Source organism: Anopheles gambiae, chromosome 2 (genome assembly GCF_943734735.2).
Source record: "Anopheles gambiae chromosome 2, idAnoGambNW_F1_1, whole genome shotgun sequence".
NCBI classification, from domain to species: domain Eukaryota; kingdom Metazoa; phylum Arthropoda; class Insecta; order Diptera; family Culicidae; genus Anopheles; species Anopheles gambiae.
In genome coordinates, this window is record NC_064601.1 from 101006792 (window position 1) to 101032090 (window position 25299).

Consider the following 25299-nt stretch of genomic DNA (forward strand, 5'->3'; position numbering starts at 1 on the left):
AACCATTTTGCGAAAAAAACGGGCAGTAAATTTGTTAAATGTTTCGTGTATAAATTTATTACCTTTTTTCTTACACAACCTCACCATTAAGGTTCTGTAACATGAGCGCTGTGTAAATTGTATGTAATTATGCTTCTTGTAATAATATGTATCCAAGACCGATTCGTTCCAATTGTTTAAATGGTATAGTTTTTATATGAAAAATCTGCTCGTCTCCAACCCTACAAATTGGCATTCCATTTGGTGCATTTGGTTTAGAGCCCTCAAACCCTCTCTCGTAATATCCTCCACAAAAGCGTACATAAACTCACAATCAAGAAATAGTATAACACAAAAGCGGCCTCACATATGTAGCTACTTTGCGACAACATTCACGCCGCTGTTGCTGCTGCTACCGCTGCTACTGCCAGCGCTCCTCCGTAGCGATGCTGTGTGTGCGATGTCTTTGTATCTTTAGACCGTTTTACCTATTTTCCCTTGCGTTGTTTAGTTCGGTCCCACATCCGTGTTTTGATCGTTTTCATTGTCTGCGTCGTTTTGGCTCTGTTTTTATGTTTTTCTTTACCTATCTTTCTCTCTTTCTCGTTCTCTCTTTTTTCTCTTTGTGTACTTTTTTGTACTTACATATTATCATTCTCTTTCGAAACCGAACGCCAAAAAATAAAACAATCATCATCATCATCATCACCATCACCACCGCCACTGGTAACTTGCAATCAAAATAATGCAACACACCTGTGACGCCGCCACACAAACAAAAAAACCCGCCGCGGTTTTGACGCGGTAATTGCGTCACTGCTTTGCGCAACATGCCCAACACCGCCAAACAGGACAGCACGAATCCGAAGTGGAAATCAACGGTAATGTGTGTTTGAGTGTGTGTGTTTTTCTGTTTTCGCAGTACTTCACAAACAGTTCTCGAAGACTGCGAAACGCTTTTTTTAATGTTCTACCCTTTTCTTCTTTTCTACCTTCACTTGCTGTGTTGCTTTTGTTTTCTCCGTTTTTTTCCTGCCTAGAAGCTGCTTTCTGTTTAGCTTAATCTTTTATTCCACCTTTTTTCTGTTTGTTTTCTTGAAGGAAAAAAAGCATTTTAAGGCTTGCCAATCTTTCTCCTTAATGCAGACTGCAATTCTGCCACGCTGTCTCACCTTGATTTTACATCTTGCAATCTATTGCTGAAAACTAAATTTTCCTTCACCATCACACTATCGGTGAATTTTCACTTCCATTATCTGCCTTGTTCCACTTCAAAACTTCAATTTTTACTATGAACACCAGTTTAGTGCTGGCGGCTTGTTAGATATTTCGCTGTCCCACTAGTTGCTAAAGCTTGCCAAAAACTTAGCTTGTATCGTTCACATCACTAGTTGGCGTTACTGTGTATGACTCTTTGATCGTTAGAACCTTTTGCTAAAAGTTACCATTTTTCTTACGTATTAAATGCACTTTCATTTCACCATCCAATTTTGCAAAATTTTCCCCATGGTTGCTTTCGTTTGTGAGTTGGGAGCAAAATCAATTTAAATGGAAATTGAAACCACTGCGATGTGAACAACAACACGATTGGCGTAAATAACTGATTGATCCCGATGTTCCAAACTCATAAATCCCTTTATGTTAGATGTATATCCTTAGAATTATTCAATTACATTCGAGAATGCGAATAGAATCTAGTCAGAAGTTGTAATAGACAACATAGATTAGAGCATGCTGTTCCATGTATAGCGAATTTGGCTGTATCGAGCAGTTTAAAGGCTCAATCATAAACTCCTGGTCACGGCACCAAAAATCCATTCCCAAGATTTACAGGAAAAAGTCTCCAATACTCTAAACTGATTTACAATACCGTTAACATAGATTACAGCATGCTGTTCCATATATAGCGAGTTTGCTTGTATCGAGCAGTTTAAAGGCTCGATCATAAACTCCTGGTCACGGCACCAAAAGTCCATTCCCAAAATTAACAAAAAAAAAGTTCCCAGTAGTTTAGACTGATTTACATTACCATCATACATAAAAGATAGTTTGATTAGATTGTTGGTCGGTTTTAACCATAGCCAACGCTATCTTCTTACACAAATATTTACCATAAAGTGCTAACACAACAGAAGGAATTGTTTTCTTCACTACCTGTGAAGTACTACACCACGAAAACCCATCAAATCCAGTCAAAGTACGTTCCATTTTTCTTAATTGCTCCCGTTTTACAGCACAAGCTCGCCGGTGTTCTTTGTCTTCTCATATAGATCGTACGCAGGTAGACGCGTACAGTGCCCGAACGCTTATGGCGCTCACGGCTCTTGGGACGGACAGTTTGTGGAGATGGTTATGAAAATTAAAAAATCACCATGTACGTCTTTTTTACCAGAGTGCGCCGCACCGTATTCGTCGGGAATGCTGATGAAGGCTAATTTATTTTACATTTCATCATACGTTCCTGTGCACTTGTACCTTGACGGCGGTGGCCAAGCTCCGGGTGCTTGTGTATCTCTATCTCTAGCAACAAGAAAAATGGTTCGTCGTTTGAGGCATGATGTTGGATGCTTCATCTTTCTTTCTTTCTTTTTTTGCTTTGGTTTTGACAAACGCGCATAAATCAACCTTTTGCCAAGTGCACCATCGTTTTGAAGCAGTTGATGGCTTTGATACCACCACTACCACACACCACCGCCAACCGCATTCCCAACTCAACGCATATCTGTACATCGCATATTCCGGGCACAGGCAGCACAAGCGAACGGTATAAATAAAGTGCGCGGTAAAACACGTCGCAGGTTCTCGGTGTGAGCGAAAACGTTAAATCGTCCGCCAGTAAAGCAATGGCAGCGGCGGCGACGACAACGGCGGAGTGGTTTTGTAATCTCACCGCGCTAACAAAAACCTTGCAGCAACAGCAGCAGAATGTGAGGAAGGAACACTTCCCACACCCTCTTTGACAAACGCTCTATAGCAGCAGCTCCCTCTCGCGGCATAACCGGACGCACCGCGAGACTCTCTGAGTCGCGACCGAGCCGTTGTCGTCCTCGTAAGCTGTCATGTTCAATTTCCCAATAGACCCTCTCTACCACCGGTAGGAAGGGGAAACACTCGTCTTTGGGTTCTTTTTGCTTTCTTTCTTTTGCCTCGTCTATCTTCGGCTCTTCACCAAACTGTCGGAGTGACTGCCTGTTCCTGCTCCTCCTCCTCATGTGCGTGCAATTCTCTTATCTTTGCGTTCGTTTTTTATTCCTCCTGTCTTTTTCCTCTTATTCCGCCACCTCCTTCAATACGGAGGTAAACGGCCGTGCAGACAATATACCGTGAGTTGTCTAAGTATCCTTCTCTCACATCTCCCTCCTCCCGTGTACTGGGAGACAAGGGAATAATGGTGACGGGCGAACGTGTCGGGTCTTATCTTATCTAACGCCGCTGCCGTTGTTGCAGTGCAGCTACACGAGCACACGATGTTAATACGCACCACCCTGCACCGATAGGGATCTCTCCTGCATCCTACGGGGAGACGCGTCCAAGGTAAGAGGAACTCATTTTTCACTGCGCCAGGGTGAACCATCCACCAGAGACTTGTGTGCGATGCAGCAGAAAGATGAAACCTCACACCCCGCCCTGTGTGTGTGTGTTGCGGTTCAACGTTCCGTTCGTTCCGGCAAAGAATTAAATTGAATTAAAGCACAGCAATGTTGTTGTGCCTGCAGTCTTGTGCAAGGGGCAACACACACACACACACACACATTTCGCAAATGAAAATTATTTCATTAACATTCCCGGCGGGCTTCAAGAATGTTTGAGTAGCCAGGCTGTGGGGCTTGATGTAAACATTCTTTGGAGATTCGTAAATTATGCAGGAGATGGAAAAATTAAATTACAATAAAAAAGAGTTTCACTATGACCCTTTCGTTTGATGTAATCGTATGTTGGGTGTTTGCTCCACATTGCTCTAATACTGAGATCCTATTTTTAAAGTCGCGATTCACTTTTGGGTCGTATATTAACAATGTAAGCTTACTACAAGCTTATTAGCTCCCTCTCGCGGCAAAAATGTATAAAAAGCAATTAGTCACCGTTTTTGACACATTGAGATATTAAAAGCATCTCAAAATGCTATTCCTTTACCACTCTGAATGTCTATTTGTTGATTTGCGTACACATAATGACTTCCAAGTTACAGTCGTAGGTTATAACTTCCTTTTAGGTTACCATAACCAATTGACTCTTAACATAAACCTTCAACCCTGACTGATACTGATCCCTGTATATGCCCGTAATAATATCTTGATCGTCTTAATAAAATTCCAAGGATCAATAAAAGGTTAAAAACTGAAAAAAACATCAAATTTCGCTTCAAATGTTACATCGTCTATCGATTATGTTCCATTGGTCTGTAACTTTGCAGTAACCTTGACCCGAACCCTGGTTGCTTAGGACCGATACGGGGCTTCCCGTAGGTATCCATGCAGCCCAAAAAGGGATCGATCGAAATGGGCCATAATGTTCGGCCATAGGCTCGATTAAAAAGATTTATTTCGATCGGAAAAGAAGAGCAAAATAAGCCTCTCTGCTAGCCGCTTTCCACTATCCGTAGAATAACATCCGAAAAATGCGTACCATTGGCGTTCTTAATCAAATTAATTGCACCATCTTGAACCTTTAGAAGCGTAAGAATTTGGACCCATCTCTTACATCTGCCCCCGCTTCGTATAGGAATCTGTTGCGAAACCATAATCCTTAGAATTGGACTATTCTCAATTGTGGTTAGATGGAGCTACTTTTAAGTCCACTTCTTCGAAACAGTTTTTTCCTTCTTCCAGGAAAATCCGGGAAAATCCATTTCCTGGATTTGTGCCATTATAATATGCTGTCCCTTCAGACACTATGGACCACCGACAGTTGCTGGATGGTTGTGGTTTTCGGGATACTACTATTGCTTCAGCTGTATGCGTGCAACAGCAGTTCCCTCACTCTCACCACAACCAATGCTAGTAACATAAAATTAAACCCAACACACCCGCACACTTTATTAAGAAATAATTGAGAACGGTCGAAACGCAGACCGACTGTGTGGAATAGTAACCAAACCGGCGTAACAAAAAAACCCAATCCCCTCTTGAGCGTGGCATTAATCACTACGAGAACGATCCCACCTTGAACCATACGTAAGGCGCCCCCTGTCGGAATCCTTCTCAATCACGGAGGTCCGCGCTCCTCGCAGTAAATTGGCTGCCACCGTTCCAGAAAGGGATTTAGGCGCTCCATACGCTGCTCTACCCCTCAATGCTCTGTTTTATGTACCCACCCCTTTCCCTCCCCCCGGTTACGAACAACAGCTCATTTAATTTAATCAGCTCAAATCGGTTGATCCATGGGAAAAGCTGCAGGAGAAGCAAGTCTGGTACGAACCCATCCATCTTCAACCCGGTACCGGCGTTACCGGCGTGCGTTGAAGAGATTCGGTGAGAACAGGCATACACGACTTGTCCGTAAGAGCAACGAACGCAAACTGGCTGGCAACAACGGGGTGATACATTTTCATACATTATTCATTTTCATTTCCCCGCGCCCCTAGCAGGTGAGAAGGACCAGGAGGCGGTGCGTTACTCACCGAAGTAATCAGGCGGCGTTCGAAGTTCGTGATCGGCGGCCGAATGCGCTTTGTTGCTGCTACGTTTTGCTAAGATAAGGCGAAGAGCAGATCAAGCGTAGCGTACGTGAATCGCAAGAATGCTACGATACACGCGTAAATCTCAAGAAACGGGTCGGAAAACGTAATGATTCAGGGGTCCCAGTGAACCCGTAATTTGATTTCTGTACCTACACACCGTACCTCTACTAAATGGAGCACCAATTTTAATGGAGCAAGTTAAGCCGATGGGAAACGATCCAACTTTACGAGATGTTAATCCCGAGCGATTGGGTTTAAAGTTTTTCAATAATTGTTCGATGGAGCTAGAGGGTTTAATTTATTGGAAGTGTATGAAGCAAAAAGTGTTAAATGCTTCTAACATTAAACCAGAGCTTAGGACTTAGTGTTTGGCTGCTTAGGAAACTAATCCTAAATCCTAAATTGCTACAAGTAGCATTTAACATAAGGCTTACAGGGTTTCCCCCAAGGTTTTTTGGTTGTTTCCCGAAAAAAAATGGTTACTTCCTATATTTTTTTTGGTAAGTTACCACGATTTGATGGGCATTTTCACATTTTTTTAGTTTACTTGTATTAATTTCCAATTGTCTTCTTCTTCTTCTTTGGCTCAACAACCGATGTCGATCAAGGCCTGCCTGTGCCCACTTGTGGGCTTGGCTTTCAGTGACAAATTGATTCCCCCCCCATAGCAGGATAGTCAGTCATAGTCAGTCAGGCAGGATGGGTCCTACGAACCCATGACGGGCATGTTGTTAAGTTAAATTTCCAATTGTACGATACCAATAAATCGTGGAAACGAACCAAAAACCTATCAGATACGACGAATAAATCGTGAGACCAGCTCAAACAATTACGGGAACAAATAGATAAATTGTGCGAAACTCTATATTTTCATTTTACAATGAAAATGCCATATTTAACATACAGTCTGTTCCCGAGTTACGCGGATTCTCGACTTACTCGGATTCGAAGATACGCGGTTTTCTAAATTTGACAAATCGAACGTCAAATCAATATACTTTACTTCAAGAACTGTCCAATGCAGTATAAATAGCATTTTTGTTAATAAATTTAATCCACTTAAAAGCCAAAATAATCGGAATGTTTGGCACAAATCGTATCAAATAAGTGATAAAGTGAATAAAAGTACAAAATTAAATAAAAAATTGAGATTGAGTAATCACTCAATCAATTGTATTTTGGCAAATAAAAACCGCGAAATTCGACTTACGCGGATATTCAAGTTACTCAGAATTCTCAGGAACGCCCAAACCGCGTAACTCGGGAGCAGGCTGTATTTAGAATTAAAAAGTTTAGATTTGAATGCGAATGAAACGCAAAATCAACGCCGCTGACGTAGCTCCTCACTTTTCCCAGAATAGATTTTTTCCTTCGGCACACCAACGACACAGCGTTGATGAGCAATTGTTCAACGTTGGCGACAACACTTGCGTGCGCTGATCTAAAAATACATATATATGCACCAACGACCCTATGTGTGGCTGGGTAAATGTAAAGAAAGTCCCATCCCAACGCTGAAAAAGACAAACCCAAACCTTCAACCCAAAAACCAAACAAAAAAAAAACGCAAAATCTAACTGGTCTGCCTTTTTCTCCACCTAACTTCAGCAACACTTCGTTGCGTTTGCTTTTCTGATTATGTGAATTTTTCACCTCCTGTCGCTGCCTCCGACAGCCGAACCCACACCCAACCGAAATACGAAAAAAAGAATCTGTGCGGTACTTTGTCTCGAGGGAAATTGAAGCGATTTCCCATTCATTCCTTTCGTTAGCCACTCCTCCGCACGCTTCCCCGTCGGAGCTTGTTGATCTTTTCTCTCCTCGTTTGGCTTGCCATTCCCTCTCTCTCTCACACACTCTCTTTTTCTGCACATTTCGACTGGTGGCAGGATTAGTAAAAAAAAAAAGGGGGAAAGAAGAACATGGAACTCCGAAGACGCATCGGAAGGAACGCCAAAAAAGCACAAGCGGATCACCAGATGTGAATTCTTCTGTTTGTGTTTGAGCTTCGGCTTTAATTTCGTTGGAACCGGGGGGTATTCTCTTCCCTTACCACGCTCTTCCTCTTATTAAATTCTTTCATATTTGCTATATCACTTGTCTCCTGGGCGCGGAAACCCAAAAGGAGCAGTCCTCTAACACGCACTTCCCACCCTCTCACGCTCTCTCTCTCTCTCTGTTGGTGGAGGTTTTAAGAGCTAATTTCAGTTTTATACGCTTTCCAATTGAAGCTGCTTGGTTGGTTGGTGTAAAAACTCCAAACCCAAAAAACGACTACCAAAAAAAAAGGGAACGCCTCGAACCGATATCAAACTCTAAGCAGTACTTAGACCAAGTTACACGTTAGGAACGGGAGGGCCGGGTGGTCTATTTGTTGCGAAAACCAAACCCCTATCACACTTGCAGGCCCGCTTCAACTGGCCGGAGTCCCGGGGTCCCGCTGTCACTCCGGCCTCGCTTTCGAACTTTCGAATGATACGGGATAATTTATGCAGGTCGCCCAACAAAGTTTGTCTCGCTGTGTGCCCCCCCCCCCCCCCCCCCTTCCCGTGTGAGGTGGCGTCCCAAGAGAGGGGTTCCTTCTTGTTTTTTGGGGTGTATTTTTCTGGGCTTTGTTGTTGGTGCTTTTTTGTGTCCGCTGTTCATCTACTTAGATTGTGGTAGGAGTTGGGGCAGCAGTTAATCTTTCCCACACACACACACCCCACCACAACCTCAAAAACACACGTTTCGCCAATCCAATTTGATCCTTATTTTAATGAAGCAAATAATCTAGAATCAGATAAGGGCGTTGTGGGGCGGCATGGGAAGGGTGGGGGCCTATTTTAGACAACGAAGATTGAAATAGTTTTGCAATAGGCTTAAATCCCGGCAGGGAGTCATCAAAATTGATGATGCAGCTAGATTTAATTTTAATTATGTCGACAGCTTTTCGAATTGATTCACCCTCCGCCCGTAGTTCTGACAGGAGGGGCGTCGGACTCATTGGTTCGTGGTAGGTTCCAACAACTGGATATTGGAATTGGGATGACAGTGTTAACATATTGGTATCAGCAGCTATATATTTTCCCTGATACTACTAGATACTTTCAGTCTATAACCCTATGTAATGTTGGCAACATCTTTTTGGTTTTGGAGCATTAGGCAACAACCATCTTCTCTGAACTAGTCGCGAATTGAAGTCGTCCAGTTCTTCAGAATGAGTTGAATATTGGAATATATTAATCAGGTAAGATGACTATTCTGAAATCAAAAATGCACAAAAAGGGTTTTGTATTCCCTCGAGACTTCCCGCAATCAATCTTAAACAGAGCGAGAGAGGGAAAAGTCTGTTTTGGTACCTCTAAAAAGAACCCAACTTCAAAATCAATTACTCGCACCAACAACAAACACATTTCAGAACAAATCATTCTAACCCATCTCCGACAGGACTTCTCCCAACAATTTCAACTAATCTTTGAAGTTCCTAGAAACACACACTGCCACCATCGCCTCCTTTGCCTGTGCAAGCCGTCACCTCTCTTTCAATGTCAATCAAATGAAGCGTAAATTAATGAAACGTGAAACAAGATTTTCCTCACACTACTGTGCCCTTTCCGCCCGACGACGAGCCAACGAGTGTGGGGGGATACATTCAACACTTGCGTGTAGTTATTTGCTGGCAACATTGTAGTGCTGTGGAGTGTCGTTGGAGCGCAAAGCATAGAAGGAGAAGAAAAAAAACTCTGCTTCAACCACTTTTCCCAACCACGACGGTTCAAACCACCACGGACTCCCCCAACGGTGACAACACATCTAGCGGCTGGAAGCGGGCGCGTGTGACATAATGCTCATTAAAATTGTAAATTCACTGGTGCTGCTGCTGCTGCTGCTTCGTACTCCACCCGAGAACAACAACACTGACGGGAGAAGGTGGCACTGTTCAACCTACTCCTAAGAGCGTTGCGTTCCCCACACACACGCACACAAGAGAGTCATGTCGCGCTCTGTCTATCGCCTCTTGAGCTAGTGTTAGAAGGGAAATATAGCCTAGAGGAACGGAACACGAAAGAGGCCCATGTTTTGTCAAACAGGCAGAGCCTACTCTGTTATGGTTTGACAGCTCGCGCGGACGCGGTTCATTAAAGCCGCTTGAAAGATGTCGCTCGTCGCTCCACAGCATTAATCCACCAACCAAACTTTGCATATTACCCCACCGAGGCAGGATTCGCAACCGCTGTGTCTCTAGGAAGCTAATGCGACGAGAGCTTCATTACCGCGGTATCGCTTTTACTCAGAACTCCATTCTTGCTGGCGAATCAAATGGGGACTTTTCGGAAAAGACAGTTTGTAAAACCCTTTGGACCTCAAATGATGATGAGCTTAATTGTACCACATCATTGTAAAAAGCGCGAATTGTAAAGCGCGTCATCACAGAAGCATCCCGCCACCGCAACCCTAACCAGAAGACTCTTCCACGCTTTCAGGTTTCTCCTTTTTACGATCGCATTGAAAACCGATTTCCAGTGAATGTGGTGAGCTGCTTTTGTAAAAGCAATCCTTCCACGTCTGCCAGTGTTAAAGAGTTTTTACGAGCAGAGTAGGGGATGGGGTTGAGACTAAATCGCCACCTAAAAATGGGGGATTTTGATATCACTTCACAGCCAGCAAACAGGAGAAGGCGCTGTTGGTGCTGGGCTGATTCTTTGTAGCGTCGTAGTGCAGGGGAACGCAACAGTAAAGTGTGATTCCATTGACCGACTCTGCTTTTGTACTTTGGTGTTGTCAGGGAGCAGAAAGAGAGAGAAAGAGAGAGCTCTTCAGGCTGTCAGGTTATGACCGCGACAATAAAGTGGAAATGACACCGTCTGTCAGCGCCCCGAGTGAGCTGCTTGGATGGTTGTGTTGCAAGTTCCCTTGCTTCCCTTAGCTTTGTCAACTTGTGCCTCGCTGCAAATCTTGGAGTGTTGGGTTGATGCTGCAAGAACATTGTAAAAATCAACACCACCATCCTCAGGGGATGAATGGAATCAATCGATAAAAAATTCCATCTCAACCTCACCTTGCCAAGCTTCACCAACGTCCAAAAAAGGCGTCGAAATTCAGGGCACGCTCTCGGTGCACTCCCCAGAACCTTCCAGAAAGAGCAGTTTTTATTAGTTATTATCAGCTTTTCATTATATCCTGTCAGCCAGAGCCAGAGTGAGTGAATTCGCGACCACACATTCGCATCACAACACAGCGTTATCTCGGGCATCAATATAACTTTTGACGATAGATTCCTCCAGCGTCAATCCACACCAACTCCCCAGGGTGTGCTCTTCCCAACTGTCGCTGGTGGTCGGGGCCCTTTTGGGACATTGCGGGACATTTTCTCGCGGGCCACACACACACTCGAGGGATCGTAAATAATGGCAATAAATTCAAGCTTCGGCCTACGGCCTTCAGCTATCATCGCTCGACCCGGAGCCACGGATGACGGATGGCGAACGTGTTTCACGTCGGGTAAAGGGACGCTTTATCATTTCCAGGAATAGATTTATATGGATGCATCAAGCAATCAATAGCACCAGCAGAGTCCCGAGTCCACCACAAACGTTGGCACGATGCTGCATGCACGGTGAGCAATGTGGAGAGCAAATACTCCAAGCACCAGGCACTCAACAACTTGCTACAGGCAAATGGGGAGTGTATGTGTGTCCAACTCTTCAACCAGCTGGCAAAGGTGCTTTGATCTTTGAACAACCTAAAGCACTGTTGCCAGTGTCCGATAATCGAACAGGAGGGACACAAAGTTCAAACGCCACATTGAAGCTCCTGAACCCTACCTCTATTGCCATGCTCTTGGTCCCGGATCTATCGACCCTTCTTACTCGCCAATTAATTGTATTGTATTCTATTGCTCGCCTGTTAATTAACCGAACACAAATGGCGACCACATGTCACACGGTACGGAAACGACGGATCCCCCTTTTAAGGATAAATAATCGAAACGACAGACAACCGAAGGGGGCAAAGGTTTGTGCGTACACTACGGAGAAACGGGGAGTTGTATCTTCAGCCGGCTGTCTTCTGTCGGAAATATGTACATTCCAATGAGCCGAAGCACAATCGAATTGTAACGTTGACAGGATGCATGATAGTTACTTACCACAATTGTCCTCCTTTACAATATCTGTCTTAATGTAATGTGCTTAGTTGTGGCTAGGCTCCTTTTCGCACCTTTACTGTTCTCTGCTCTGTAGTGTTTAAGCTTCGTGAAGAGTACTGGAGTTTGAAGATGTCTGCAAAGATCAATAGAATTGTGTTTCAGTTTACTCAATGCGGTAAGGGAGGAAAGTTGGAATTGAAACGAATTGAAAAGCACATTGGAATTGGCCAACTGAAGAGAATTGGAGATAAAGAATGCCTACTAGGATCCAAAATTACATTCGTTCCAGTGAATTCTGCTACCACCCGTGCCTACTTGGTTCTGTAGATAATAGTGTAATAGCGTTCCTGCACTCAATCAAACCCCTCTCCACTCTACCCTAATGCAATGTGTTTGATTTTTGGGTTAATTGCTAGCCAGTCCCGGTACCTTCCTTCCCCACTAGAGTCACGAAGAGCTAGTCTTCTTTTCTACGTTCATTAGATGTTTTCGATATTGCGGTTGGTAGTGTTTCCGTCAGTCCACCTTTTTTACTAAAGCACTTAGAACGATAGCGTTTAGCTCTCTTTCTCTCTCCTTTTTTCTCACTCTCATTCACTCTCGTAAGCTATGCCATCTCTTGCTCGCTCTCGCTCTCTCGCTCTCTCTCACTACTTTTCTATCACGTTCGTAAGCGCGACTCCTGTCAAACTAGTTTAGAGTAGAGATTGGCGCGCCGTGAGTTCGTCGTCGAATCTCAGCCAGTAATTTTCTAACGCGGGGCTTGCTTGGCCTGTTTCGGTACATTACGCACTCTTCACACACAGGACTACATAACCGTGTACGATGGGTATACGACGCGCGATCCGATCATACTGAAGATATGCGGCGGCGGCCAGGCAATCCCGCAGGCCATCTCGAGCGGTCCGGAGCTGCTGGTCGAGTTTACCACCTCGCCGTACGGTACGTTCAACACGCCGCAAACCAGCGGCCACTCGCTGCACGGCTTTCAGCTTGAGGTAAGTGTTCAAAGTCCTTGTTTCTCTGTATGTCCCAACTTTACCTTCGCTCCACTGCCTTTCCAGGTGTCGGTACGCTTCGTCGACATCCAGACACCGACGTACGCGAAAAGCAAGCGTATCTGCGAGTTCTGGCTGCGAGGCACCGGTCACGGGGTGCTGCAGAATCCGCTACACTCGCTAGCGCCCAACACAACCTGCCTGTACCATCTGCAAGTAAGTGAGACATTGGGAAATCTCATCACCATCAACTCTTTAATGCCTTCCACTCTTCGCCAGGGCACGGAGGCACGCGCAATCGATGCGATCAACATACCGCGCCGATCGGGCGCCCTGTCCACCTCGCCGACCCGCTTCAAGGTGTGGATCTCGGTGCTGAAGTTCGAGCTGGCGCCCGAGTTCGGCGCTACCGAGGAGCAGATGCTCCAGTACCAGACGAAGGAGGACTGCAGCGGCATGCTGCGCATCTGGGACGGGCCGCTGCGCGAGGTGCCCAACTGTAAGGATGTCAGCTGGTAGGTGGTTTCGGTCGATGGTTTTCACATGTTCAGAAGAATTCAACTCCTCAAATAACACTCTCACACAGTCTCACCACCGAGAAGGATGGAACGCAGCGGAGCAGCGTACGGTTCGGTGCCAACACGACCAACATCATCGCTCGGTACTGTCGCGGTTCGGTGCCTCGGTCGTGCGACCACGGCATACTTAATATGAGCAGCTCGCGGCCCTGCACCCTGTCGGAGAGTTACGTCTCCAGCAGTGACTTTGTGACGCTCGAGCTGAAGACGTCCGACTCGACTGTGCTGCGGCCGCTCCAGTTTGCGCTGCGGTACGAGTTTGTCGATCTGCTGCAGGACGGGACGGCGATCGGTGGGGAGAATGAGTGCCACCGGCGCTTTGCCAGCAGCCAGATGGAGCGGAAAGGACCGCACCCGGTACGGAGTGTGCGGAACATCTTCCTGTTTGGACGGGGCGGTGCCAAACACCTGCAGTGAGTATTCTTCCCACTGATTCTGAGGTTTTAAAACTGATTTCCTAAGTACCCCTGCAATACACGGCACACATCAGGAGAGACTGATTCTGAACACAGTACTGAAAGTGAATTTGATCCTAAACCTATACCCGTTTTGGGAATGTTGTCGGTCCTGGAATTGATCCTGCACCTATACAGGTCCTGAAGTCATATTGGCCCTGCAAATGATCCTATACGTCCTAAATCCCAATCCCGATCCTGGTCCAGAGCCTGGAACCAATATCCAATATCGGTCCTGGAACTAATCCTGACTTTATACCAGTCCATAAATCGATTCCTACCCCTTATCGGATTTGGAAGAGATCTCGAAGTCATACCGGAACTGGAACTGATACTGAACCTAATCCGATCCTGGAAGCGATCCTGACTCAATACTGAGATACTAACTGACCCCAAACCAGCTATTGTCCCAGAGCTGTTTATAATCCGAAATCAGTCCTGGAACTAATTCTGAACACATGCCATTTCTGGAACTAGTTGCCAATCCATACCACATTCCAAACATTCATACTGGAGTTGGAATTGATACTGAACCCAAACCGGTTCTGGAACCGACCCTGATCCCATAACGATTTTGGAACTGACCTTGTACGAGTATCAGCCTTGGATCCTTAACCAATACCGATTTGGGATCTGATCCTAAACCCATACTGGTTCTGGAAGTAAGCCCAAACCCATACCGTTACTTGAATTGATACTAGATCATATACCCGATACTAAAATCCTTATCTATCCTGAAACCTATCCCGATTCAAAACAGGTACTATAGTAGGTCCTAAACCGATAACAATCCTGGCACTGGTTCTTAACCAATACCAGTCTTGAAACCAAGGCCTGACCAAGTACCGGTCCTAAAACTGCTCCTGAAACTATACCACTCCTGGAATAGATCACGAACCCATATCGATTCTGAAGCTGATACTGACCCCATACATGTCCTAGAAATAGTCTTGAATCCATTTTAGTTTTGGAACCATACTGGTGTGGGAACCGAAACAAAACTCAAACCGATAATAGAACTGAACCCAAACCTATAATAGTCCTAAATCTGATCCCGTACCCATACCTGTACAAGTACTGATACTGATCCCATACCGGCCCTGAAACTAGTCTTGAACGCATATCAGTCCTGGTACTAGTTCTTAACCAATACCGGTCTTGGAACTGATCCTGAACCAATACTGCTTTTGCAACTGATCGTGACTTTATACCAGTCGTGGACCCATATCAATCCTGATACTAGTCCTAGAGCTATTCCTAGAATTGATACTGGACTTATATCGATTGTGGAACTGCCCCTGAACCAATACCGGCTCTGGAACTGGTTCCAAACCCAAAGCAATCGTGGAATTGATTTAGAACCAACATCGGACCGGAAACTGCTATCTTTTTCATTCCCGTCCTAAACCAACTAACAAACGCGCCTTACTCCTTACCAGAATTTGTATAGCGCGAAGATCTTGGCACTAAAATAGCGCCTTTTTTACTTTCAGCTGCATCTATCGCTTCGAGGCCCAGCGCGGTGAACGGGTGCGGATCGAAATCAACCGTGCAATGACCGGCAACCGTACGTGCGATTCGCGCGTCGATCCGGACACGGGCCGCTCGTACTGCTTCGGCGACAGTACGGCACGGGTCGAGATCTTCGAGCGTCCCTGGCACGAGTCGATCCTGTTCCCGCGCGGCTGCATCTGCAACTCGACCAACAACTCCTACCTGCCGATCGTGTTCACGTCCACCGGGCGGGAGGTGGAGATCCACTTCACCGCCGCCAACATGACCAACGAGGACGATCCGGACACGCTCAGCTTCGAGGCGTCGTACGAGTTCGTGAAGGGTCCGATGATGTGCAAGGACGTGCGGCGCAAGAACGCCATCACCGGTGTGGTGACACTCTCGTCGGGCGATGTAAGTGTATTGAGTCATAGAGTGAGCATTTGAGTGTAACACACTTATAAATACATCTTTCACAGATTGAGTGTCGCAATCGACCCTGGTTGATAGAGCCATCGTACGATCGGTATCTCTACATCCGCCTCAAAGGGCTGTTTCTGCGCAAGTTTAACCCAGCAACACCGCTCGCGTACAATGCCAGCTTCAGTGCGGTAACGCCGATCCGCTGCTACACAAAATCGCGCGTCATCATTACGAACGGTGAGGGCATCTCGGTAACGGCCTGTCCACTGCCCGAGGAGACCAAACACCGGCACGTGGTGGAGGTGTTCAGTGCCGGCTGGGGCCGTAAGCACCCCTTCTTCGGGGCGGAAGCATCGCGCGTCGTTTCGGTCGAGTTTCTCAACCCGGACGAGGGTGGCCACTATGCGTTCAGCTGGCTCGAGCTGACGAAACGTCCGTCGGCAAGTTTTGGTGAGCGTGAATGGGGCGCACCAAAGGTGCGGTTCAAGGCGAGTGTTAACAAATGTTGTTTCTTTTAGCTCTAGTGCAAGAGGAGTGTCCGTATCTTTGTCCGGATCTGAACGCGTGCGTCAACGCTTCCATCTGGTGCGACGGCATCGAGCAGTGCCCGTCGGGTGAGGACGAAGCGTTTACGCACTGTTCGGCACTGTTGCGTCTGCCGGCCGAGCTGCTGGCAGGGCTGAGCGTCCTGCTGCTGGTGCTCTGCTGCGGATTGTTCGGCTATCTGTACAGGTATGGCAATGATAATGTAAAGCATCTTCATCAAAACATTCAATTAATGTGCTACTACCTTCAGAAAAATCAAACGCAACTGCCGGCGGACGAGCGTGCTGCAGACGCGCCTCAAATCGCTCAGCTCGATGGATACGGCCGTGTTCGAGGACAAGGAGGTGATTTGCTGACAAAGCGACAATTCTGTACGGTACGTGGAGATTGACCGCGTCACCACGGTCTGACCGCGTCATCGACCAGCGCCAGGCCGAAACCGTACAGAATTGTCTTCCCAGCGAGCACGCAAGGCGACGAACGACGCACGACAGCAACAGCATGCCAAACGAGCGCCAACCGGGCGACGACACTAACCAGTGAGCAGCAGCAGCAGCAGCAGGAACATGATGGACTGAGCAATAATAGCGGCAAAGTTTCGTGTGCTTCTTTTCTACTCTCGACTCTCCATGCGGCGAGGGCGATGGAGCGGTAAAGCGCCCTCTAGGAGGAAAACTAAGAGAGCAGGCAGTTAAGAGAGTCTACTAAGCGAAGGGCAAACTACCCCCTGATAAATAAAAAACTTCACTTACACTTTAGCGATATTGTAGTAGCGAACATGTTAGCGCGAAAATCTAAATCACATTCACACTCAAACACTAGGAACAAATAAGGCAAACTGGGTGCGTGGGGGCCTCCCACGAAGGACCTCCTTCTCGGTACCTTGTTAGCCATTCTAATTTTACGACGTTTTACTCTAGCGATCGATTGTAGAAGGGCAGCTTCCGCTGCATGAGATTAGAAAATGAGTAAGAGTGGGAGCGCCAAAATCATAATGTGAGAAAGATAGGGGGGAATAGAAGAAGGAGAAGTGATCTCTCTAGGCCAGGGAGGTCCGATTCAAAGCTACTACTACTGTACTACGTTTTAGTATTACTTCTAGTGAAACCAGTACAATTATTACAATACTATTAAGTTGATAATTGAATTGGTCGTGGAAATGCGAGGGTAAAGCGTTGTGCTGTTAGATGATCGTCGATGATGTTAGGCTAAAAGAGACCCTTCCAGAAAGGTCAGAAAGTAGAAATCAAAAGTGAAGCAAGAGAGCAAGCGAATGATGATTCGTTTTATTTGACGCTGCTTTTACTTTGAAACATGAATTGCTTTTTCTCTCTTATGTTTACCAAACAACACAGAGAATTTCCCATATTTGTGTTAATAAGAGCGATATATCTATTATTACCATCAACAACACACAAACACGCAGCGTTTGCAGAGCTTTTAAAAGAGCGAAACTATCAAAAAAAAAACAAAGAAAAGCAAGGGACGTGGACCTTTATGCCTCAATTCTATGGAGGATTCGTCACACGGGAGAAGCAAAAGAAAAGGAAAGGGAGCTGGGAAATAGTATTATTAGCGAAGAGATGTGGGAAAGATGGGTAGAGTTTATCTAGCAAAAACAAAGTTGGTTACGAAAGTGTAAAAACACGACCGCCAGCGGGCATCCCCGTTCGGCGAAAGGTTATTATGATGTGGACCGTTGTTCATTATTAATTGAATTGAAATTCGAATTGTATGTTACACAGCGCGGTTGGAAATGGTAAAATGTAACTTCCGTGTTTTTCTTCCAACAAAAAAAAGTTAGAAGAGAAAGAGAGAGAAGGTTAAAGGAAATTGGAAAAGAATTAAATAGAGAGGAATGGGGAGAGATAGAGAGAATATTAAACAAATGATTAAATCAAACAATTTAAAGCAAAAGGATGAAAATACTGAACTCTGGATGGTATTGTGGATGGTAGTGAAGGGAATTTTAAAATATTGAAACTTAAAACAAAATTAATACAAAGAAAGTATAGGAACTAATTAACGCAGTCGCAGATTAGAAAAAAACTGAAGAACAGAAAACCAAAAAACACTTCTCCTTCTCCTCTGTTCTGTGAAGGAAAAAGGGGTTATTCGTGTTAGAAGAAACTTAAAGTTTGCTAATGCAAAAACCCGTTCAAGATCAAAAACATTCCAAATAATATTTATGTAACAGCAGAAGTATAAAAAAAGCAGTTGCACAATTAATAGATCTGTTAAAAAGGGGCGATGAGGACTCTCGACGATCACTCGCCCCGTAGAAAGAGAAAAATAGAGTTTGATTAACGGTAACAAAGGTTTGGTGAGTGTGTGTGTATGCGTGTGTGTGTGTCTGTCTCACAACGAAAAACACTAAACCACGGACCAAAAAAAAGTACTAATCGCTATTAAACAAACAAAAAAACAAAATTGGCTTACAAACGCCATCGTAGGAAGGAAGTGGGAATACCACAGGTGTGTAACGGATGCTGTACATATACAAGTGAGTGAGTGATAAGGGACGGATATAAGGTCGGAAATGGTGTGATAAATGCACACCGTTTATTCTTTTTACTTTATTTACTTTGGTAACGAAAATGATAAGTTTTTCAATCACAATAATCCTTATTACTACTGGAATTACTAAGAGACGCTACACACGAACGGTATGTACAGTTGGTGTATCTTTTTATCTTTTTGTTATATTTTTTATAGTACACAAGCGAGAAACCTACTTAGTAACGGTCAATTTTCATGTTATACGTATTCTCCCTTTTTTGTAATTACGGATTTAAAATTGAAAAAAGTACTGCCAATCTGCTTTAAAAAACTGTGCGGTCACGGAGATCACATCATTGCGGAAGCGTTACGCAGTGTAACATGCGTTACGCACGAACAAGCGACGAACCCCACTTTCCCGCAAACACACTCTCTCTCTCTTTCACTCTCTCTCTCTCAAAAACTGCCAAAATGCGTTCGACTACGATTTACCACTCGATTGCGGTTGTTTCCGTTGTACTTGCCGTACCGCGTGTTGGGGTTGTGCGCGCAGCTAACCGTCAGCACTGTCCACTAACGCGTTTGAGCGTCTCCCCAACGAATCATCTCAAACATATGTATGGTGAAAACGTTATACACACGTTAAATTTAAAATCACACAACCAAAACTGCCAAAAAACAAAAAAAAAAACGGACGAGAGGAGCTCAAAAGCAAATCAACTGACTAAGCGCTATCATTTTGACTGTTTCGGTTCAGATTGTTGCAATTCGCTTAAGCATTTGTTAACTCGCTACAGTACACTACGTATGAGGTACGTGAAAAGCAAAGCAGTGAAAAGGACGAAACATTAAGGTTAGTAAAATTAATTCCAACTAGTTGTGGTAGAAAGAAGAAGGAAAAAGAAATAGAGAAAAGAGTAGTTTTTTGTTGTTGTTTTTATTTCCCCTTCCCGTAATGTAGCATGTAAAGGAAAGTTGTAAAAGCCCCGTTCAGAGACGAACGTACAAAGGAAACCCGACAACACACAGACACATTTACACCTGTTAGAGAATGCAAAAACCGAAACAGGAAAAGGTACACTTGTTAAAACTGAAGCAAGAAATGCTGTTTCGCTGCTGTTTACTACCTTTGCTGAGTTTAGTAGTTAATTTGTTGGAAAGGAACGAAGCGGAAACAGTGTCTGTTTTCCTTCCTTGAAAAGCTTAGCAGTAAACGTTGAACGAAAAGAGAAGAGAACCGATTAAAGATTAGACAAAGTTGCCCATTCTCTTTGCTCCACGATAGAAGAGTTTTCCTCCAAACTGCTCGCAATGCGTCACTATCTGAGTGAGTGAAAAAAGCAAAACTAAAATCTGAAACATTTTTAAAGTGGAAGAAACCCCGTTCCAAGCACTTTATGAGGCTCTTGTGGAACGTTTCGATTCCTTTTTCTAAACCCAAAAAATATATATAAATAGAAAACTGAATCTTTGATATTAACAATTCATAGAGAAGCAAGGAACCGATTTAATCCCATTTGCAAATTTGCCAAACATGTAGAACAAATACACACTTCACAAAAACAGACAACAGGAGAAGAGCATCAGGCTCACGATGTACAAGATTTCTCACACTATCAATTGTTGTAAAATAGCAAAACAAGCGAAAGACTCCCTCTTTCTCTTTCTCTCTCGCTCTCTCTCTCTTTCTATAATAAAAAGAATAGAAAAATAAACCAGTTACAAAACTAGTAGAAGAACAAAAATCAATCGCGCGCTTGATTAATGTAGTAAAAGAGCACCACCACCCTCCATATAAAAAAGAAAAACAAACCGAGCTAAAACAGAAATGAAAACAGATAAAACAAGCAAAACAAAATGATCAAGAATAAGCTACACAAACAGAAACAAAACAAAAACAAAGAAATAAAAACAGAAATTTTGCACTTCTCTATTCTGAATTCAGCTCAAAAGGGAAGAAACAATGGAATGCAAGACGAATCCAAGACTTCATGACAATAAAAACGGGCGGAGGCGAAGATAGAGAAAGAGGGAAAAAAGAGAGAGAAAGAAGGAGAAATTGTTTAAACCGAGGAGAAGATGAATAGAGAAAAGTGAGAGTAAAGTGAAATAGAGCAAAACAGACAAACAAACCAAACAAAAACACGATAAAGAAACGCTAGATTTGTACTCGATCGAGAAGAGAACGTTAAGTAGTAAAGAGGAGTAAAGAGGCACTGTACTATGGGCCAAAAGCCGGGGCTGGACACATAACACACAAAACAGACTAAACTGAGACATGTCAAAAATCAATCTACGAATGTTCCTTTTTCACTGTTTTTTCGTTTCATTTATTATTGCTACACTACCTCCCGGATAAAGAACTGAAGACATTAATGAAAGAAAAGTGGTAAACAGGTTTAACGAAACGTTCTGCGCCCGCAGAGCGCGCAGGAAGGAAGAAGTGAAAGCATTTTTGAGCATCAAAATGAGAAGGATGTAAGCAAAAACCAACCAATTGTCGATGGAAGGTGCTTTCGTGGTTTTGGGTTTTCTTCTCTTTTTTCTTTCCCCTTTCTCATTTTGCATACAAAAGGTGCAAAATAAATAGTAAAAAATGAAGACACATGGAATTTAAGATAATCGCTCGTTGATGATATGATTAACGTTTAGCAGGAAACGACTAATAACCGCGCGTCACATTATAGAGAAGGAGAGAGAGAGAGGCAGGAAAAAATAGAGTAAAGCGATACCAAATTAAAAAACTTTATAATGAACCAAAAGGAAAAGAGATAAACTTACAACACGATTGATGCTGTATTGAAAGTGAGATATGTGAGGTAAAGATGAAGATTAGAAAGCTGCCGCGTGAAAATCAAGCTAAATGAAAAAAAATAATACGTGATCCTAGGTATTCACAACGGGAAGGGGGACTGTAGAAATGTTTAGACAAAAGAAAGAAACTAAGAAGAAAAAAACAATTAAAGGAAACTGTAAGAAAGAAAATTTAACTTCGCTAAACAATAGCAAAAAAAAAACAATTTCAATGAAATTTAAAAGTGAAAAACTGAACATGAAATGAACTCTGAAAAAAGCATTAGGAAACAAGCAAAAACAAAAAACGAGACAGAACATTAAACAAAACAAAAAAGAACATAAGAAATAAAACAAATCAACCATATCATTGAATTTCAACCAAAATTCTAGCTGAAAAAGTACTGAATGTTAGGTGCACGTCACCTAAGTTGCATGCTGTTTAGAAGCGGGATTAGTGTTCTACTCCTGCTACTTTACTCACCGATTTAGGATTCCTTTTTTTTCGCACATTCGGACATTTCGCACCCATGTTTTCAACGCCTCTGCGCACATGTTTTCACTTCCAGTTTTTTTTTCATTTTATTACAGTCGAGAGCATTTACACACACCACCTTTCAAACACCTCTCCTCTTTGCCGAACATTTGCCGAAAACTTCTTCACACTCACAGTGAACTCCCAAGCAAACCGGAAGGAAAGCACTACACACATAAGCTGTACGGGTGGTGGGAGCAAGCTCACGTGTGCGGGATTATCCAGGCAATTTTCGGTGTATTTTTCTCGCCTCACAACACACCTTGGGGAAGGGAGAAGAAGGAGTTGAGAATCGAACTAAGAATTTTCGACGAGTTAACTTAAGAAAGAAAGAAAAAAGATGAATCCTGCTGCAACACAACACCCTGGAAAGCGTTTCGCGGTGTAACATAGCTTTCTATTTTTTTTTGTTTTTTTAAATTTTCCTTTTGGCCTTTGCCCTTTGCCACTTCAACTTCAGCTTCGCTTTCGGCCGCGCTTTTGTTAAGTTTATCAGTTCGATTCGTTGGGATTCGTGCCTGTTCCTGTTTCCTGCGTCTCTTGTCTGGCGTTCATGCTCTTCTTCTTACCCTGCCTATCGTTGTGTGCCACTAACTGTATCGCGCTTTTTTTCCGTGTGTGTCTATGAGTGTGTCTCTGTGTTTGTGTGTTTTGTTTTTACATAATTCAACAATCTATTCCGTTGGATCACTACAATTGGGAAGAAAAAGAGGTTATTTGTCGACTCGAACGCTTCCACTGGAATAAAAATTAGTTTCATCAGTTACCCACCTGCTGTAAGCCTTCGAATTGCAACCGATTCCGTCGTCCTCCTGGTTGCCAAACGATTTTTTAACAAACTGTAACAAAAAGAAAGCAATAAAATGATCCCTTTTCCGGCGCAAAACAATTTCCCCCCATCAGTGCGACACGTACCACCGGGTTGAGCATTATCTCCTCGTCCATCTTAAGAATCTGCTTGTTCAGCCCCATCACAAGGGATATTTGATGCTGCACCATTTCGAACACCTCCTGGTCGTTGTACTCCTGTGGATCGTCCTTGAACACGACCATGCCATCCTTTTGATTGATCGTGGCAAATATCTCACCGGATTTGATCTGAAAGCACACGAATCGGTTTCATCATTCCGGTCCCCATCGTTCGGTCGCCCGAACAACATCCGACCGCTCACTCACCATATTGAGAATGTATTTCTCCGCCTCGGCCGGTCCGCTGAGCTGCACCCGGCTGGCCACGTCCGCCAGCGACAGCGTCAGAAACGTTTTCGTCAACCGCTGGATGTTCTTCTTGTACAGCGAGGCGACGACCTGCTTCACCAGCCCCATGTTTGTGTCGCGCTGGAACGTGTCGCGGTACTTGTTCACCACGTTTCGCACCTCGTCCGCCGACGACGTGTTGTACGCGCTGGACAGATCGTGGTACGCGTGGCTGAGCGGCTTCATAAACCGGGTAATGACCTGCGACGAGTACTTCGGTATCGGCAGCACCTTGCCGTGCAGGATGAGCGACACCAGGATGTACTTCTTGTACGATTCCAGCATGATGTGCGACATCGCGAGGGCGGGCGTCGAGACGGCCACCTCGAAGAAGTACAGCGCCCGCTCGTAGTTCTTGACCGCGCTGTAGATCATGCCGCCGTAGTAGTAGTAGAGCAGGAAGTACTTCGTGTCCGCGTAGTTGTCGTCGGTGGTTGCGATCGCGGCAATGTCGCAGTCCAGCAGGCGTATCGCCGGATTGAACACCTTCGCGCACAGGCACAGCTGACAGAGGTCGGCATGGATCGGCGTTAGCTGGGCGTTGAACAGGCGTATCTTCTCCAGCGCCAGCACCAGCACGTGGATGCCCTGGATGATGTGTTGTTTGTTTTTCACCAGCGCCGTCGTCAGATGGTGGCAGAGCTCGTAGTCTGTAAAAAAGAAGGGGGGAAAGAAAGCGAAACATTAATACGTGTAACATTGTGCGCCTGTTACTCTTGTGCTTTGGGACCACTTACAAACTTGCGGTGCGTATCGCACTTGTTCGGCATCGCAGGAGGTGATGAATTCGCGCACACTGCGTAACACGTTTTCTGTGTCGTCAACATTCTGCGGGAAAAGGAGTAAGCATTGAAATTAGCCCCTTTCGTGATCAGCAACATCCAACCCTAGCAAAAATGCTTACACTTGAATCGTTAAACTTCGCCGACAGCACAAACAGATAGCCCAACGAGTGCTGCTGAATGTCTAACGTTTCCATCACATTGTCGAGAATGTTGCCATTCTTTGTCACCAGCTCGACGGAGTCGATCAAGTACACGACCAGCTCGCGGAAGTTGCCTGAAAATGCAAAAGGAAAACAAATGGGGTTTTTTGAATGATCGTTCTTGTTTACATAATCTTCCCCGCGCTCGTAAACCAGCCATACCTGCACTGCTCTGTGAACGGACGAAACTGACGAAGTACTCCAGCGGAGAGGCCATTGTTTACAGCTGGACCGCCTGGACCTGGATGGGTTTGCCTCGCAGATTAACCCGACGTAACGCGATTCCTTAACGTTTGCCTAACCTAAGGGACGCTCCGGCACACACACACACACGCAACCTTAGATAGAATGGCCAGCAGAAAGAGATAGTGGTTGCACGCTAGTGATGCACGTAAATACCGTTTGCCGTCTCAGCACCTCGGCAGGAACATGACCAAATGTGTGCGTTCTATCCGCTCTCGCACGGTGACGGACCTTCGTTCCGGCGTTGTTTTGGGGTTGGAGTTGGCGTATTAGCTGCTTCGTACCACGCCAAGCACGCCAATCGCGTGCCCGTTGATCGATCGGAGGAGGGCAGGTGTTGGAAATTGAGCGTGTTTTATCACAGCGCACCTGTAAAATTACCGAGCACGGGGATGGCTTTTTTCGCTGCACAAGCGAGATACTGTGTCGGCAAAACGCGATTATGTGCTTCAGCGGAGGCAAGGAGCAGAAGCAAACGTCAACAGTGTCAAATGAGCATGTGTGCGCCAAATGAGCCCCTTTTTTGCTGGGACCCATTTTGACAGCTGGTAGGCAATCGAAAGAAGCCCAATGAAATGATTTGCAAAAATGGCTTCACGGTATGGTTCGGAGGGTAATAATGATTTCTTCTGTTGTTTTATAAACTTAATTCTTAATTTTTTTTGTGAAATGTACCATACGGGCTTCGTTTGGTAGTGAAAACA

General features: G+C 44.7%; 2 protein-coding genes across 4 annotated transcripts in view; one reads left to right on the forward strand and one right to left on the reverse strand.

The window, feature by feature from the left end:
- Positions 1-20565, forward strand: part of LOC1277055 (uncharacterized) — a 140047-nt gene extending 119482 nt beyond the window's left edge. For 2 of the 3 annotated variants that reach the window (XM_061650382.1, XM_061650384.1), the window contains exons 10-18: positions 831-860; positions 12596-12787; positions 12854-13003; positions 13067-13302; positions 13374-13778; positions 15314-15728; positions 15794-16187; positions 16256-16469; positions 16534-20565. In XM_061650382.1, coding sequence (XP_061506366.1) covers positions 831-860; positions 12596-12787; positions 12854-13003; positions 13067-13302; positions 13374-13778; positions 15314-15728; positions 15794-16187; positions 16256-16469; positions 16534-16639 — 2142 coding nt within the window. In that variant the 3' untranslated portion in view covers positions 16640-20565. The remainder of the gene's footprint in view (positions 1-830; positions 861-12595; positions 12788-12853; positions 13004-13066; positions 13303-13373; positions 13779-15313; positions 15729-15793; positions 16188-16255; positions 16470-16533) is intronic. The other variant, XM_061650385.1, reaches the window with a different exon arrangement.
- A 1566-nt stretch (positions 20566-22131) lies between these two features.
- Positions 22132-25084, reverse strand: LOC1277056 (COP9 signalosome complex subunit 3). Its single transcript, XM_061650388.1, has 7 exons — positions 24515-25084; positions 24272-24426; positions 24105-24195; positions 23287-24017; positions 23026-23208; positions 22882-22949; positions 22132-22800 (listed from the first exon to the last, which is right to left on the reverse strand). Exons 1-7 carry the CDS (start codon positions 24567-24569, stop codon positions 22785-22787), a joined length of 1299 nt encoding a protein of 432 aa, XP_061506372.1. The 5' UTR covers positions 24570-25084; the 3' UTR covers positions 22132-22784.
- Positions 25085-25299: the final 215 nt, after the last annotated feature.